This window comes from Corapipo altera, unplaced genomic scaffold (assembly GCF_003945725.1).
Source record: "Corapipo altera isolate COAL_440 unplaced genomic scaffold, ASM394572v1 63, whole genome shotgun sequence".
NCBI classification, from domain to species: Eukaryota; Metazoa; Chordata; class Aves; order Passeriformes; family Pipridae; genus Corapipo; species Corapipo altera.
Window position 1 is genome coordinate 1,815,580 of NW_020884928.1, and position 19,155 is coordinate 1,834,734.

The 19,155-nt window shown below is 38.6% G+C and overlaps 1 protein-coding gene across 4 annotated transcripts in view; it reads left to right on the top strand.

The window, feature by feature from the left end:
* PIP4K2A (phosphatidylinositol-5-phosphate 4-kinase type 2 alpha) overlaps nt 1-10,147 on the top strand; it is a 107,007-nt gene extending 96,860 nt beyond the window's left edge. For all 4 annotated transcript variants that reach the window (XM_027658709.1, XM_027658708.1, XM_027658710.1 and 1 more), the window contains 4 exons: nt 1,241-1,354; nt 4,804-5,047; nt 5,944-6,047; nt 7,812-10,147. In XM_027658709.1, the coding sequence (XP_027514510.1) occupies nt 1,241-1,354; nt 4,804-5,047; nt 5,944-6,047; nt 7,812-7,892 (543 nt within the window). In that variant the 3' untranslated portion in view covers nt 7,893-10,147. The remainder of the gene's footprint in view (nt 1-1,240; nt 1,355-4,803; nt 5,048-5,943; nt 6,048-7,811) is intronic.
* Nucleotides 10,148-19,155: the final 9,008 nt, after the last annotated feature.

Below are 19,155 nucleotides of genomic sequence, written 5' to 3' on the forward strand. Positions count from 1 at the left end.
AAAAAACTTTTGGCCATTGTGAAGATCTTAAAAGGGCATTTCTGAGTCCACTGTGGTGCTCACATTTTAATGCTGTGCTTTCCAATATGTACATTTTGGAGCAGAGAAAAGAACCTCTCAGATTCTTTTCCTTACTATGTCATAGGAAGAAAATAAACTTTATGAAAAACACCATCTCCAGTGAGATTATAAGCCATGTCTGACTAGTTAAACTTAGAGAGGACATTCCAGTAGGCTGATGTTAGCTGCCTTTTATTCCTAGCAGAAGGACTTTGGGATTAAGGGGAAATTATTTTATTCAGAGTATTCATTAGTTCATGGTCATTGATAATTGCAGCACTCATTGTTCTGCAACATTTTCTTTGTAAAGAAAATCTGTTCTTCCCTAGTATTGATTAAAGGTTGGGGGAAGGAAGAAAGGTTGTTCATTGCTCTTAATGGGCTTATTTTTTAAAGTCTTTTGATTGCAGGAGCTACTGTTACTTCCAGTTTGCTTGACCAAATACCCTGAAGGAACTGCTCTTTTGTTTGTTGGCTTGCTGGTTTTTTTGAGTAAACTTCAAGTTGCTGCCCTTTAAAGACAGAGTCCATTTGTGGTGTCTTAGTACTGAATCCAGAGGTTACTCTATCTGTCTTTCCTTTAACACTGTTGCAAATCACTTCATGAGAGAGTTGAAGATAATCGACTAATGCTCCAACATCAAGAATAAGAGGCAGTAGTCTTCTCTGGCATTTGCCAATTCTAAGCAGAATTTTGTAATTCATGTTCATTTGATGCTTTTCTATATGTATGGGGCACTTGTAAACATTCACAGTAGCTATCCAGTTTGACTTCCTCTAAGATCTGATGCAAGCCCTTTGTTATAAGGTATGGATTGTGTTTCGACTTCATTTATTGTCAGTCACTTTGACAAATCACATCTTGGAAGAAGCTCATGCAAATCAGTGTTCAATGCAAATCAAGTATTGAGGTAGAGATTTTGTCCTGTCTCCATTTGCTGCATGCCCAGTAAACATATGCATTCTAGGCCATTTCAGGAGGGATAAGCTAAGGAAAGAGCTCCACGGGTACAGTTGTGGAGAGCTGCATGTCATGGAGAAGAGGCAGCTCAGTGGTGCCCTTTTGGGCATAGGGGATCTCCAGAGGTGCTGCTGCCAGCAGCAGGGCTGCCTTGGGCCAACAGCTTCACCACACTCCTCTTTGCAACCCCACTCTTACAGGAGTTTTGGTTTATTTTAGGCCAAAGAGCTGCCGACATTCAAAGACAATGATTTTATTAACGATGGCCAAAAGATTCATATTGATGAGAATGACAAAAAGATGTTCCTTGAGAAACTCAAAAAGGATGTTGAGGTAAGAATGTGCCTGTTCACTTCAATGTGATTAAAATGTGTGGCAAATTACAGATATCCCGGGAAATCATACCTGTAAGTCATTGATGAAAACTCTTGTTTATAAGACTGTAAGCATAACTGTTTTAAATGAAACACAATTTAAACTTTCAGGATTTGATCACTGCTTTTGCTGATGTCATAAATGCCTTGCTGCCATAGCTGATTGCCATACATTGTTCCTGCCTTGATGATGTGATGTTAAAATGATGGTACTACTTAGTGCTTAAGCGCTTTACAAGCCTAGTACTTCCAAATGCTCCCGAGAGAGGTGAGTGTTGTTAGTTGTATTTTACAGGTGGAGGTGCACCAGAGCTGAGGCCATACACAGACTGTTGTCCAGAACAGAGGAGGGGCATCCCCCCACTCACAGTCATGCATGTCCTATTTCATGTTAGAAATCCAGTTTTAAATCATTCTTGGTATCACAAAAGCAGAGTGCTTCAATAATTTGTGTACAGCAGTTGGATTCATTATCATAATGTAGTCATTTATCTTTCATACAAATTTGTAATTGGCTGAATATAGTAAATACTTAATAGAAAAGTGTTACTGTATGAATTTAATGTAATATAACTGATTTAGTTCAGCTAATAAAAGAAAATAAACATCAGACTAACTCGTTCACTCAAGTTGCCTTTAGTTTGCATAGTTGAAAATATTTTGTGTGGTTTTGTACTAAACACAGTATTTTGCAGCTTTATACTCAAAGCCTAAAATTTGTTTTCAAGGGAAAGGCACAGACTTGGAAGAGACTTGATAGCAAAATGCGTCTGTGAGTTAATAAGACTTTCAGCTATTTCTGTCAGAAGGGCTCTATGAATTGACTTGTCTAGTTCTTCAGATCTGTATCTCATTAGCTGCACAAAACAAAATACTGTTACTTCAGAATCTACCCAATAATTTGCTTTTGAGTAAGTCTAACTTTCCATCATAGTAACTGAGAAATTTATGGTGGTGATGATGATGGAAACATAAATCTTTTGTGAAATATCAATGTGTCTTTAATTTGTATTTAAGATACTGTGCTGGAAAATTGCTCTATGGATGTTACAGCTCCAGAGATAAGTTTATTTGGGTTAAAATTTTTTCCCTTTTAACATGAACTGCTGTTGCTGTCTAATGCTTTTACAGTGAGTAGATTGCAGATATCTTAAGAGTGTGCAAGGAATGTGGAAGATACTTTCCTACCCCAGGAACTGAATTGTGTGTGATCTTCTACACCATTTACTAGATTGGGAATATAATGACAGTTTCCAGATCATGTATTTAAAATTTATACAGAGAATTGTTTAATATCCATGTAAACCGCTAGTGGCAAGTGGCTCCTGATTTTAACAATGGCAAGCTGTTCTTTAACCTTGTTTTTCTTTTATTGGTTCTTTTGCCCTGGTTAAATATACACACTGATATACACACTTTGTACCCAATGTGTAAACACTCACATTTCGCTACAATGAAAAGAAATATACAACACTTAGAATATGATTATCTTATCACATAGTATTTATAGTTACATATATTATGGAATAGTATTCTGAGCTATATTACTTTATATCTGTTCTTGTTTGTCATTAAGTTTTGTTTCTATATTTCTCTGTATATTGTTTCTCTATTTCTCTCATAATCAAGTCATAATGTCCCCTTCTCGTGTTCAAACACAAATACCTATTGCTGCTGTTTGGATACAAATACCTACTGCTCTGTTTTCCCACCTCCTGTGTGATGTCTCATGTGTCCTAAGAAAAGGCATGTATTTTTTCCCTTTTAAATCAGGTTATCTTTTCCTTGCGCTGATCTCCCTAAGTCTTTTTGCTGTTTAGCAGTAGCACACTTTTTTAGAAGAGCCATTCTCTTCTAATTTGCAGTTCACTCTTTTTTCCCCCAAGAGTCTGTTCCCTTTTGTGCTGTTCTGTGTGAGTATTGGTAGAATTTTTTCCTCTATTTACCAAGTGCTTAATGATATACGTGGAGTTCTTCCACACCATTGCCTCCAGTCTCATCTGTTCATGTTGCATATTGTTGTACGTCATCTCTTCAGACTTAGATCCCTTCTAGTCTTGTGAAGAGTCTTTTGCTTTATTATATTGAAATAATTCAAAAACAATTTCTTCTTAAAACCTCAATCTCACAATGTTTCTGCTAGTACTAGAATTAGAGTCACTTTGTTATCTCTGGTTTGTCTCTTCTTCTCAGAATCAGGATTTTGACAAACTGTAGTTTCTCATTACCTAGTAATTTATACTCATCTCTTTCATCACCATCACTATCGCTGTTCCAAAGTCTGGCTTAAATCCTTTCTTCCCTGATCTGCTCTAACTTCCTTTTTATAATCATTTAGAGTTTCTAAAAACTGAAATAGTTTTTATTTTCAGCCACTTTCTCTGTATACCATAAGCATGGACTCCACAAGTTTATACAGCATCATTTCATGTCTTTGTGGTGTAAAACTTCATGGCTTTCCACTGCAAGAATATTTGAACACTTTTTCATGATTCTTTAATGAGACTTAAAAGGAAGTAAGGGGTCAGATTCAGCACCAGATCAAAGCACACTGTACGCCTGATAGCATAGAGGCTGGTCTGGAAATTGAGTGCTGTGTGTGGTTTTGGGCACCGTAATATAAGAAAGGTAAAAGGCCATTAGGGAGCATCCAAAGGGCTACAAAGATGGTGAGGGTCTAGAGGGGAAGCCATACCAGGAGCAGCTGAGGTCACTTAGTCTGTTCAGCCTGAGGGAAGACCTCATTGCAGTCACAACTTCCTTGTGATAGGAAGTGGAGGGGCACTTGTCTGTGGTGACCAGACAAGTCACCTTGATCTCTTGTCTGTGGTGACCAGTGACAGAACTTAAGTGAATGGCCTGAAGTTGTGTCAGGGGATGTTTGTTTTGGATATTATGTCCAAGTATCCCAGAGGGTGGTTGGGCACTGGAACAGGCTTCCCAGGGAAGTGGTCACAGCATTAAGCCTGACAGAGTTCAAGAAGCATTTGAACAATGCTCTTGGGCACATGGTGTGACTCTTGGGGTGGTCCTGTGCAGGGCCAGGAACTGGTCTCGATGGTCCTTGTGGGTCACTTCCAGCCCAGTGTATTCAATGATTCTAACTGAAACACAAGACAGGAGTGACTGTCATCGGCTTGCAAGCACACTGGTCTTCACTACACAAAAAACTTTTTCCTTGAGGATTTTGGGAGAGTGGGCTACAGTATAAGTTTCAACTTCTCTGCGTGCTGTTACTAAGTCTTAATCAAGTATCTCTTTGCTGGCTTTATCCCTTAATCCTCTCTTTTGCTCTCTCTTAGAAGTGCCTGTTTTTCTTAACTGACGACACCTTTGTGTACCTTCTGTCTGTAAGTGGAGCTTATGTTTTTCAGTGATACTGATAGATTGCTTATTATCACTTCCTAGTTCCTTGCTCAGTTAAAACTCATGGACTACAGCTTGCTGGTTGGAATTCATGATGTTGAAAGAGCTGAACAGGAAGAAGTAGAGTGTGAAGAGAATGATGGAGAAGAGGAAGGTGAAAGTGATGGGACTCACCCTATTGGAACCCCTCCAGACAGTCCAGGAAACACGCTGAACAGCTCACTGCCTTTGGCTCCAGGGGAATTTGATCCAGCTATTGATGTTTATGGAATAAAATCCCATGAAAGTAAGCAGAAATAAATGTTTGTGTGTTAAGATGGTTTGATTCTTGCATCAGAATCCTAAAGTCTTTACAACCATGTAAAGGCAAATATAAACTGCAAAATAGAAGTTCGCTTTGCAGAAAAGGAAATTTGCTCTTTGGTGCAGCAGAAAGCAGAAGATCTTATAATGCTTAGATATTCAGTTTCAGCAATTCTTCAGCAGTTAGTTCATGGGGTTTTCATCCCTTTCAGGAAATCTAGTATCTATAATTGTTCCTTTTCTGGCAGATATCACTGTTAAATACAGTCTAGAAAGAATGAGAAAAGCAGCATTCCAAGTTATATTTCACTTCTTTGATTGCTTTTTGAAAATTTGTACACTCATACCCAATTTCTGTGTTCCAGCTAAGAAAATTGTCATAAGGAGTGTGTAAGAAGCCTGAAACTGGGTTTGATAATAGTGTGTGAAACTAAATAAAACTAGTTACCTGTGGCTGTTCAAGACAGGAAAGTTATCTACTTGTTTGTTTTTTTCATAAGCTTTGAATAAATACAAGGGTTTATTCATAAAGAAAATATGATCTTATTTGTTGACCCAGAAGCATTACCTTTCAGATAAAACTTTATAGTTTTTATGCAAAGGAAGGTGAAACCCGTATTACTTTAACTGAGCAATAATTCCTATTTCTGTATGCTGGTGTTTTATTTTACACTCATTTACGGAGTTTTGCATTGTATATGAATGCAGTTAAACTCTCAGTTAAGGACAGCTTGAGCCTGTGGTCTTCACAGATCTTGATTCTGACTGACATTGACCTGTCTTAGATTGAGTCTTATAAAGTCTCCTATGTTAGAGGGAGGACTCGTTATTAAGATGTTTCCAAAGTCATTGTTACGACCCTGTGTTTGCCATTTGCAGATGCACCTAGGAAGGAAGTTTACTTTATGGCCATTATTGACATTCTTACTCATTATGATGCAAAAAAGAAAGCTGCCCATGCTGCAAAAACGGTAAAGCATGGGGTAAGTATCTGGTTGTCTTTTTCCTCTTACTCCATTTATATTCATGCATTTTTGTTGCTTAGTGTCCTGATATAGGACAATTCAGTAGATCTCGGGAAAGGGCAAATAGATCAGAACTTTTTGCTGTTTAATGTGCAATAAAAAAGTACAAAGTAACTGCTACAGCTTACATACTGAGAGTGGAACTCCTTTTTCAGCCATGTGCATAGCTTTCTTACTCATAAAGAGCTCTAGTGAGATGCCTTTTTAGGACTTTGTCCTAAATTTTGAAATGCAAACAAAGCTGTTCACCACACTATGAAAACTGTCATAAATCTTATTTCAGATGCAGGACCTTAGTGATGGTTTTATTATTTAGGACAGCCTGTTGAAAGTTAGTTCTTCAGCATATAATGTGGCTCACTCTACAAGACTTCTTCAGGGAAGAAAAAAGTACAATTTGCAAAATTCAACATAAAATGTACATATTAAGTACTCAGAGACTGTTCAGTGAAGAACTTCTGTTTGACTGCCTTGAATTTATTTATTTTGACTGAAATTTCTGCTTAGCAGCAGACACCAAAGAACCATGGTGAAGCAGCCCAGTTTTCTAAATTAATGATTTATATCTACCATTATCACTCCTGTGGTGATTTCAGGTTCAAATTTCATGAACTTTTTAAAAGAGCATATTCGTTCATGAGGCTAAAATCCCTTCTCTGTCTAAGTATCTAAAGGGTCAGGGCATGTGAGGAGTTTTAAGCAAAGGGCTCAGGGCTTTTTATTTACAGTAGAGAATGATGTGACCTGCACAAGCCTGTAGAAGGTATTTTTTTCCTCTCTAAAACAATGCTCTCATTACTCTCTCTGCTCTCGGGGCAACTGAAAGTTGATGCAGACCATATGCAGCCATTATCTGGCAATTATTACTTAACCTTGAATGTAGCAGACTTTAAAAACTCACACTTCTGGCTTAAGTAAGGGATAGAAATAGATTGTGAATAACAACTATGATTATTGAAGCTGATTGTGATTAGAACCTACTGCACAACATTACTTTCATACAACCATTTTGTTTGTTTTGCTTTCTCCACCCTTAGCCACGTGATGCTGAAGTTCATTCATTAATTGCATGCATGCAATTTACCCCTTTTGGTAAACAGGAAAAATATGAATAAAAATGTGGCTAAGGCCCAAATAAAAATATAAATGAAATCATTACTTCATTGAAGTAGCAATTGTACATCTTGTTCAATTAGTCCAGGTTTAAAAGCATATATGTTGAAAAAATGTTAATAACTGTTACCATATATTTCAAACCAGGTTATTTAACATTCAGATAACAATATATGTTACACAAATGTTGACATGCCAGATCTGAGTGTGGTAATTCAGTCTTCTCTATATGGAGGCACTGCTGCTCAAGAGACCAGAACCTGTTGGTGAATCATTGGATAGCATGGTTAATTGTGCAGTAAAAATTCATATAGGAGACTGAAGTACAATGAAAGTAAAGAGAAGTATGGAGAGTAAAAAGAGTATGTTTCAGAAATGGAGGGGGGGTGTTACAGTGGTGAGAACCAAAGTATCACTGTATTGGTGTGAACCCTAAAAAGGCATCAGTAAGATTCTGCTTGAGGAGCATTACAATTTGTATTTCTGGTATTCTGTATTGTCTGGTTCTGAGACTACACATGAAATTTACTATAACACCCTCGGTGACAAAACATTAAATAAAACACTGGTTCTTCCTTCTTTCCTCTCCCCTCCCGATTCTCTGTATAGGCTGGTGCAGAAATTTCAACTGTTAATCCTGAACAGTATTCAAAGCGATTCTTGGACTTTATTGCCAACATCTTGACGTAACCTATCATGTTACATAGGACAGACACAAGACCTGGGGACAGCAGCAGTGACTACAAGTGTAGGGAAAAAAAGGAACTCAGAGAAGCACTCGTCTTGCAGAAAGCAACCCCTTTGTTTACATCTGCTGGCAAAGATGACTGAAGTGGGGTGGAGTACTCGCTTTAACAGCTGCCTGATATTCCCAGCATAGTTCTAGCTATTTCTGACTCTTTTGTGTGTGCAAAAAAAAAAAATATAAAATAATTTCAATAAATAGAACAGCTTACTCAGAGTGCACTGTGACAGATACTCTGATGCTACCAGCTGAAACGGAATAAAAATGAGCAAAGAGGTGTGGGGTGGGGGTGGGGAAGAGTAAATGCATGTTAAATCTACAATATTGATATCAAGTTGTAAACTGTGGATCAGTTTATATTTTGAACTAAAAAGATACATGACAGTATTCTTCATGATGATGATGATGATAATGACAATAATAATGATCTTACTGCGAATGTTACACTTACACCCTGCACACTGGCACTCCTTAAAAAAGCAGCTGCAATAGCCCTTGGTGCCAGAGGCTTTTCCCATTTGGTTCCTAGCAGTTGTGGTTTTTCCTTTTTTTATCTTCCTCTCCTGTTTTTGTCTTCTTTTCAGCACATTGTGTCAGGAAGTTCAGCCTCTCAGAAGTCTGAGAGTTGGCATCTCTTATCTTACAAAGAGCTGATGTAATTCATGCTGTGTACATTTTTGCTATAGTAAACTTATGTTAAGGGAAAACTTTGCTTATTTCACTTTGTTACCTGAAGGTTTCATTTGTTTTATATTCTTGCAATATAGAAACTAATAATGTTACAAGTGTAAAAAAAGCTTGTCTGAAGAAGCGCATAGTTTTGGGCAATAGTAGCTCCATCTTTCACCCCTCCTGAAAGATGTGCACACTGATAGAAATTCCATTCACTTGTAATTTACTGGGAATTTGAAGTTTAAATGCTTATGTTGTACTATTGAAACAGCGGTATTTTATTATAGATTATCCCTCAAAAAATGAACCCTGAATTTTACTGTTTACATTATTAGGAAAGCAGGGATATTTCTGAATTTCAGAGCCGTGTACAATATATGACTTTTGAGTTTACATGTAAAGTTATTTTGCAGTACAAATGAAGTAATCTTTGTCATCTTCCAAGAGGTAATGTGCAGTAGTGTACTAAAGTGAATGTCTCGCTCACCTTCGTGATAGACTCTTTTACAATAAAATAAGAAAGGATATTTCAGAGGGATTTTTCCCAGGATTGTCTTTCAGCATCAAAATTACCTGTCCTACCATTTACTCAAGTTTGATTGTATAGTACATTGCCTGAAACTGTGCTGATCATGTTTAACTTGTTTAAAATTTTTAAACAACATTGTATTCCTTCTCCTCTTGTATTCTTCCCTGAAAGACTCCATGCTTGAAAGAGACAAATTTACATATGCTTAAAAGTTTATCTACTTATACACTGTGCTAAAGCTGTGCCTTTAAAATTTCTTTATTGAAATTGTTAGATTTTGTAGGCAATGTAAGAGAAGTCAAACCTCCCCATCGTCGTTTATAAGTGGGATCAGGAGTGCCAGCATGCCTTCTCCATAACTAATGTCAGTGCTGTTCAGCCTGCAACTCTGCATAACTTACGTAGTGGTTTACTTCAGAGGAGCCTATACAATAGCAACCCATTACACTCTCTTCAGCGGCCAAAGGCAATACTATCCCTGTTGCTGTGTACTAATTTTTTTCTCCTTTCCCCAGCCTTTCCCACAGGATTTTTTGTTATGTTTGACTCAGTGATGTCTGCAGCACTGTAATGTATGTGTATACTTTTGTATTGTATGTATTTAAATAAGTTGGTACTGTGGCTTGATTTTTTTTTTTTTGTCCTCTCCCTGTACACCCTGGTTGTCTATGTTCTCTCCCAGGTTTCATTTTCTGAAGCATGCTGTGGCTTCTGAAGGTATGAGGCCACAGGGAGACCCTCAAGTGAAAATAAGGTACACGTACTTGGAGTACATAGTTAATTGCGGCCAACAAGTGTACATTTTTAGACCATTTTACACATTTACAGTGAAGCATTCTTTTTGTCTGTGTAGCATTTTTGTCATTCGTTCTTGTTGATAAACTGTTTATTTGGACAGGGCAAGGAAGACTCATTATTGTGTATGTTAGTGCTTAGATTACACTCCAAACATGAGCAAGGCTTTATAAAATAAAGCACTTTGATGACTCACTAGGTAAATCCTTCGTTCTTGTGTTTCACCTGTGGTTTTGATCGCTTACAGATGGATTTTGGATGTTAATTGCCTGTATTGCAAAGGGAAAAAATAAGACAAAACTTAAAAAAACCTGGAGTAACTTTGCTAACTGTCATCTTATGCTAAACCAGTTTATTTAAAAAGTACTTGGGAATAAGCCCAAACTTTCATGGGAAGGAGGGAGGGCCTTCTAGAATTTCAAGGCTTTGACTGTCAGGGCTTTCAGCGCATGATACAGACCGTGCTCCACATTGTGGGTAAATGGCAGAAAAGTGTCTTTTTGTCTTTATTCTGACTTGACTTTTAATTCTTTTAATACATTTCTCACTTTTCAGTTTATTGCACAGGTGTAGCAAGACAATATTTTCAGCAGTATTTTTACCTGTAAAATACACGACTGAATTAATGATAAGGTAGATATACCCCAAAGGCAGGGTGGCTGAGGAGAGCTATTCTGTTAAAAGTAAGTGAAGTGATAGAGAGGGGAGAGATTCAGCTTCTTAATTACTCAGTTAATGATGTCTCTAGTATTAATCTAAGGTTGCACTTCACACAGCTGCTCCATCTGCTTAGGGTTTAGTGTGAACGTGGTGCTCAAGGAATGCTGCTCAAGTTACGTGGACCATTAGCCACGGTGGGCAGCAAGCAGCTGCAGGACCTTGTCTTTAGCAGAAGTGTCTATATGGCAATGTATAAAAAAAGAATATCTCTTCTGATGAGGTATTTTCTCTCCGTCTCACCTGAAGAAAACCTGAAGGCAGTGATTCCAGGTAGGAGATCCAACTGGCTTGTTAATGCAAGGACTGTGACAAAAGAAATATTTAAATTAAAAATTCTTGGAAACAGTAATTTTTTATGTCAGCTATATAACCTAAATGTATCATCTGAATTTCCAGTTTGCTCCCTTGTGCCTGCTTCTTTTCTAAAGTAATACTAGTTAGCAAGTGCCTACATGGAGTGGGACCATTGCATTCTGATGGCTTCATACCCTCCCTTTATCCAATGACTGCTTTATATGTGCTGTCCATTTGGTTTCTTTCAAACTCATATTTAATGGGGAAAAACATATAAAAGCAGAGAGCAGTTAACTTAAAGGAGAAACCTGTTTCATCTCCTTCTGTCTGTCCTGATTTCTCTAGGGCAGGAATTGCTTCTGGATATCAGCATATCCTTTACAATACCAAGTGGCAAAGTCCATTCATCTGATATTAAAATCATTAATAATAGCTTCCTTAAAACTGTTAAAAAACAGGTCTGGAAAGGACTCGAAGAAGTAGTTATAGTCTGTCCCAGAGCAGTTCAGCTGTAGATAAGCACTGGTGAAAACTGGGTTAATCTTTTTCAAGGAGGGTAGTTACATGACTTCCCTGTGCTGTCCCTTCCCATGCCTCGCTAGCTCTATCATTAGAGAGATTTTCTTCTAAAATCTTACCTGACTACATTACTACACTTTAAGCCTATTAATATTTGTTCTATCTGCAGTGGACCCTGAGAACAGTTTTTTCTCTTCCTCTTTCAGTTTCTCTTAATGTGATCCTGCCTCTATGTACCGAACAGTGTAAATATTAGCTTTTGCACATATTAAATTGAATATTCCCTTTTCTTATTTAACAAAATGATCAGAATGGTTTGAGTGAGGCAGAATGGCGTATTCCATTTTTTGTAATGCCTAATTTAAAAAAAAAAAAAAGTTAAAATAGTGCTTCTTGAATTTCTGTTTGGAGAATTTTCTAGCCATCCATTTACCATTTAATAAAAAAAATTGTCATAATTGCCATTTGAAGAGAATGCAGTTTCAAAATGAGCACAGCTACTGCTTGGCTGTAGTTGTTGCTGTAACTGCAATAAAATCTTCTTTTCTCTTTTCCCAAAGTAAACAATATCATGATCTTAGCTTTTCTAATGCTATTCCCTTTTTGTGGTTTCTAGTCTCATCTCCATTAGTGATCCAACATGAAATAATTATTTGGTCGTAAGAAGATACAAAAAATACATCTTTGCAAGGTGGCATAAATTCATTTTTACCCAGTGCTCTGAATGTTTCTGAGCATTTTAGTTATTACTCAATATGCTTTGAATTTATAAAAAGCTCCTACCTTGTTCCAACACAATCTGATTCATTCATAGTGACTCATTTTATGTAGCAATGTGCATCCTATTGGAATAAGTGGCGTTTGTAAAAACCTTGTGTTTTAAGAGGTTTGGCACTTCCATACAAGCCTGGAAAGTAATTCAACTCATTACATTTCTAGTATTTCATATTATCTCTGTGTAGTGGTCTGTGCTGTGGCCCAAGGTCAAAGCACTCCACTTTCTTTTCCATTTTATGTATTTTTAAGTGGATGCATAAAGCCATTTTGTTACAAGAATATCTTGATCACTCTTAATGTCTAGAGTGCATTTGTCATGCCAAGGCAGATAGAAGGTCTAGCTGCAGTTGCTGGGCTGACAACAATTCTAGTTTGCCTTCCACCACCTGAGGACCACATGCAGGGTCGTGTTTGAGTCTGGTTAAGAGAAAGTCCCATGTTCCCAAGACATGCCTGCTTATCCCAGCAGCTTGGATTCAAGTGATGCATAAGAATGCTTTCTGCCGAGTAGGTCTAATTAATTAGTGCCTACTTTAACCAGACCCATAATGCTAAATTGAACTTTACACACTGGGTCAGGGCCCTATCTTCCTTCACACTGTGGAATTGCATAAGAAAACAAAATATTTTCTGCCTTGAAGAGCTTTACTCTTTTCTCTTAGTTCAGTAGTAAGTCTTAGACAGAAATTTATTTGTACATCAGCTGCACCAAAGACTCTGTATTTAGGTGTTAAAATATTGAATTGTACTGTGCAGTGATGATCATGTCTTTATAGGGTACAATGGAAAGAATCTGCTTTTAGTTAAGCACAGTGATATGCATGTTGGCCTGCTTAGTACTGCTCTGGTGCTTCAGTCAGCAAAGGTCTGTGTGGAAGGAAGAATTACAGTATGTGATCTGATTACACTGTAAAGTGCTCTGGAGCAGCAGTTTCACATGCCACAAGCTGCAGCATCTCTGTGCTGCTTTTTCACCCCAGGATGCAGGAGAGTAGGATGGCACTGGGTCGGTTGGAAGGAGGAAAGCTGAGTATGCATTTGTAGCCTTGAAACTGGAGCCAGCAGTACAGTGGTGCTTTTGGAGGTCCTGGTCTGGAGGGAGAAAAACATACTTTGTGTACAACCTAGTGGTACTTCAGGAATTGTGGTGTTTGAAACTGCACCTTGGATTTAATAATGTCCTTAAAAAATCTTGTATCACTTCCTCTGTCAGCCACTGGCCTGAACTGCGGTGCAGCTCCTTGCTGAGCTCCCTGCCTACCCTGACTGTTTGGATCTCAGACAACCAAAGTATGGCACAGGGCTGAGGAGGCTCCTGGGGCTCCTGTCAAATGCAGCTCCCCAAGCAAGAGAAAGTGGATGAAAATAGATAGTCTCGCCTTGATATCTATTCTAAACATTTTCTCATACATTGTGTAGCCTGCTGATCTCCCACACCAGTCTCCACATCAGACACACTCCTCAAAACCACGCTTTAGGAAAATGCACATGTGGGTTATTTTCTGCATTTGTATCCCTCTGTTCCTGCCACCTTCACTGACAGATGGACATATCTTGTTTGCCACCAAATTGCAGGACAAAGTGGATAAAGCCACCCAGTTTAGTCCTCTGGTGAAGATTGAGTGGGGATGGACACAGACACTGCTTCTCCACCCAAATTTGGCAGCTGGTGGCAAGCACAAAGCAGTCAGAAGACTGTTCCAACACAGTTACACAACTACCTGCCTGTACAAACCCCTCCACAAACGATGGCATCTGACAGACACCTAATAAGCTGTGGAGTAGTGTCCCACCACCACTCCAAGTTTTCACCTTTCCAGGAGCATGAGTGTTGAGCATTTATCTTCCCTGATATCTTAATCAGACAGGACTAATCTGATAAGAGAACTGATTAATTTGCTTCTAGGGAGAAAAGATCACAGATTGCAGTAACAAGGGTTTAAGGTAGGGGGAGGGCATAAACCTAAAAACTTAACCTTTTCTTAAGCAGCAGAGACAGTAACTGAGGCCAGTAGGGGGAATAAACCTGAGAATGAGAAACAAACTAGAAAGAAGCTTCAGAGAACATACTCTCGGAGTTTGGCATTATCTGCAGCTGCTCTAGGGTCAGGGAGGACAGTCCTGTATGGATTTTTCTTGCAGAGCAGAGAAAAATCTCAGACCATAAAGATTATGATGCAGAAGGAAAGGCATAAAGTATTATATTGACAACACCATAAAAGCATTTTACAATAGTCCCCTCCTCACCTCAAATAATGGGAAAGGTGCTGTGGTGTAAGATTAGAAGTAGAGCAAATCAGAGAGAACTGATCAGCCTAGAGAGCAGAATGATAGCACCCCATAGAAAAACCCAGCATCTTTAAAATCAATGCAGTAAAAGCTTCAAGGAAATACCCAGGCAAAACATAATTAAACTGCTGAACTCGTCTCTTACAGTAGTATGTTAATACAGGAAAGACTGAGTAGGAGGATGGCCACATGGAACATTTTTATGATCAAAATAAGCTCTTTCTGTGACCCAAACCAGTCTGTGGAAACACTGTTTATTTGGATGGGATTTTCTTCTGATAGACTCAGAAACATTTCCTCATGCATTATGTAGCCTGTATCTCCCACCTTTTTAACTCAGTTTCTTCATCACAGTCCTCACAAACCTTTTGGCTTCATTCAGAGTACCACGTTGTCTGGCAGACAGACAGATGGTTTTCACAGGTACTTTTGGGCAAGGAGAAGGGAGGGCTGATAATAAAGAACAGGCTTTTCGGATGAGAAGATGGATGTGAAAAGACTGTAATTCTCTTAAGGGCCACTATGAAGCAGCCTCTTCCTTCTCAAGCATTTGGGGTAGGCTTGAACCCTCAGTCCAGCCTTTAGGTTATCAAACAGGACTAACTTGCCTTCTTGGGGAAGGTGCATCATCTGTCTCACCAATTCATTAGGTGCAACTGGTGCTGCAGTGGAAGAGCAGATCACGGCTAATATCTTAGAAGTCACCCAGTCTGATGTATATATTGCAATTGCAAGCTCGTGCCTTAAAGGAATGGCTATTCTGAAATATAAATGTTTTAAATACAAAATGCTTTCCCAAAATGGGTTTCTGTACTTCAAAAACTCCAGAGAAGAGCTGCTGTCCCATACATTCCTGTGCTGGTGAATAGGGCTCATTATCCAGACCTGCACTGAAGGCACAGTGCCCTGCATCACACTGAGCAACTTTTACTACATTTACTAGCAAGGTTATTACTAAAACAGGATTTGTTGGATTGCTGACAAACATGGCTTCAGAGAAGGAGGGAAGGAAATTACAGAGCTGTTGTTAATAGTCAAATTCTATTACATATTAAATTAAAAAATAAGCTTTTTCAAAAAGGGGAGAAACAAAGCAGGTTTCACCCTAGTAAGGAGGAGAATACATCCCTAATTTCGAGTGAGGGGGTGGGAAGTATTGCTCAGTGAACCATGGCCAACGACAGATGCCCAGAAGATGAAGGCTGAAGATGATCTTCAAACAGCCAAGCTTTATGCTATTAAATGCATTATAAATCAAAACTATCCATTTAAATTAATCCGTGCTTTACAGGCACGGACAATGTAAAGAATGCAGCTGGGACATAACAGGATCACAGGAACACAAGTCAGGGAGTAAATGAGTTTCACAAGCTGTGAGTAAAACAGAAACCCTGCTGAAGCCCTGCTCAGAGAGAATTGTGCTCACTGAACCTCATGGGCACCAGGGCAGGTGTAGCTCTTTAAGGCAGCCACAGCCCACATAAATACAAGGGACTGTGTCTAGGAGAAAGGAGTGGTTGGAAAGAAAGCCAATATACTTAAACTGTTGTGATTTCCAAACGTACATTCGTTACTTACATGGGGCAACTAAAGAAGAGAGTTTGCAAAAGGGATTTACAGGACTTGCCAGCTCCTAGAAAACTTTTAAGTTTGCTTAAGTTTGCTTTTAAGTTTGTCTTGATCTAGACAACATGTAATATACAGCACTGAATTTCACAGCCAGCCATAACTGGAGAGCTGCATTTCACAGCTTATCCTGAAAATAAAAGGTGGAAAAGTTCAGATAGTTCACAGAAACCAACCAGGGATCACATAAAAACATATTTCCAGACATTTTCTGCATTTTTTGACTAATGTTTGCATTTAGGTCTTTCATATGATACAGATATTGCCATGAAGTCTCAGCTAGGAAATTGGGTTTAGATTTTAACAGGTGAACTATTTCTAATTCTAATTGCTGCTTTTTTGCTAAACAAAGTGGTTTTAAACAGACCTCTTTTGTAGCTTAATGTTGTTTTTAAGCAAGCTGCTCACAATAAGTGCTTTAGTCTGTTCTTGTTTATTCCACAAATCAAAATTTTACCTTCCAAACTAACTCACAGCCCAGAGGGCACTGCTCTGGTTTTTAGTCACTGTAGAAGAAAATGGTCTCACCTGCTTCCCTTGTATTGCCCTCTGTATATTTATAATCAGATTTGGCTTCAGCTATGACTTTCCTCTAGCAAAGATTTACAGTGGTAAAAAATAAGCTGTACTATTTCTGAAGTTCACTCTGTCAAGCGTATGTCATTCCTTCAAACCATTATTCACTTTGGAACACATTCAACACATCAAAAGAAATTCAGAGGCATTTGAAATATCTTCTAACTTACAAATAATTTGAGTTAGAAATTACAACTTGATCTAAAGCCCAGGAAACACTCCATCTAAATTCAATAGTTATTGAAGCAGGTTCTTCAAGCATAACCTTTTCATCATCAGTGACTCACAAAAAATTAGTCCCTGTGAAACTAAAAGGTGTTGCTGTTTTAACAGTGCCAGCATAAACTCATATTTCCAGTCTTTCTTACCATGGATCTGGATATATCATGGTAAAAGTACCTATGTTGTTAGCTCATATCCCAGTATTTATTTGGGGTACTTACTGAAGTACATTCTGCTTTGTACGGTATGACTGTATTTGTACTAAAAATTTTACCCCATGAGTGCGGCTGTAAAAGGAGAGTCAAACTTCTCACCAAAAGATTTACTAAGCATAACTATGTTAAGTATAATTAGTTAGCAAGACAGATGTTTGAGCAGACCTCCTGAACAGTATCTTTGGTCCCATTTGTCTAATGCTCCTGTAGTACTTAACAGCCAGCTCAAACATCCTTTCAACTGTCAAATAAATTCCCACAGACCAGATGAGAGCAGAACAAATCCAGCTCCAGCACACACGCAGAGTATGTGCTAGCTTTCCTACAGTGTAATTAGTACCATACAGCTTCTCTATGCAACAGGAGAACTCTCTATCCTAACCAAGGGAAGGGAAGGCAAGGTCACACTCTGTGTGTTAGACCTTCTTCTCAATTCCAGAAGAAAGAGGCTTAAATACATAATTTAAAACACAAGCATGACCATTTCAACTCTGAGTGGACTGAAATGGTGTAGTAAGATGATGCTCTTCAGCTTGAATTGCTACGAAACCTTGCATGAGGAGTAAGACATGGCAGAAGCTTGGTTTACAGCCAGACACAAAAGCTTCAGTGAAATAAAAACACAGAAACAATATTTCTTTCACAAATGTATAATATAAAACTAATTTTGCTTAAAGCCTTTTCAATACTACTGATTTTTGATTGAGAAAGAAATAGTATAAAATCAACTTGAGAGAATATTATTGAAAAAAACCATTGGAGAGCAGAATTCAGTCTTAAAAATGTACGTGGCAGTTTGCATCACTGAAGAACCTGTTCCTTTGATAAGTATCTTATCTGTAATGTAGACCTATGTCAATGCACTGCTCCTACATGTTCTGATACAGCAAGACATGGAAGAGCCTGCCCAGTTGTTCTGTTGACTCTGTTCTGCTGTCTTGCTCTGGTAAAGGTGGAAATAGTGCCAGCAGACTAATAATTATGGTTGCATTTATGAAAATAAGTTGGAACAAGAGTCACAACAATTCTGAGCATCAAACTTTTTCACTCACCAAGTTGCATCATGCAAATGAACAAAGTATGTGGGAGGTGAGCAAAAGAGAAATGAAGGCTGACAGCTGTTAATGTACTTGGATGTCACACACCAATGGATGTTGTTAAAGAGCAGAGTGGTGTCAATTCCCATTTTTGCAGCTATGGCACACCCCTTTATTCACGCAACACATGATACACAATTATCCTGCAGAGGTCACAGAAGTCAGCTATCCCTTTCATCTCATTCACATCAATTAGAAAAATATGCCAAGGTTCACTGAGATTGATTTTTTTTTTTACATTTTATGGCAGTTAAGGGACTAATTCTTGACTCCAGAAGTTCACAGCTTGCTATCATGTCCTCAGGGTGAGGGTGGGGGCTGCAAACAAATACACAGCTGTTCTGATAACAACGTGAAAAAAATATACATACCTTTGGTGTATGTGCCAAGGAAAGGTTATTAAAGACGCCCCTGTAAGTCACAGTCATTCTAGAGAGAAAAGATAAGGGCAAAGAAAAAGGATGTTCACGGCCTGACTGGATTTTAAGGGAGCAGTTTCACCACCCACAACCAGCTGCTTGTAGGGCAGAAGCACCGATTGTGCTGGTCCTGGGACAGTACCAGCTATTGTGCCCAAAACATCCATCTGTAGCAATAGTATTAGCTGTCAGTGCATATTTCCTAATGTGGTGACGTTCCTTCTACCCTCTTGCTTTTATCTGGGCTTTAACCATGGAACCAGTGCACATCTATCCACATCAATGTGACAAACAGGAGGAACCAGAAGCTGTTGTGCAGCAGGAAAACCATGACATATTTGCTGTCACAGAAACATGGTGGGATGGCTGACACAACTGGAGAGCTGCAATGGGTGGCTATAAACTCTTCAGCATGGATAAGCAAGGAAGGAGGAGAGGGGGGGAATCCCTGTATGTTA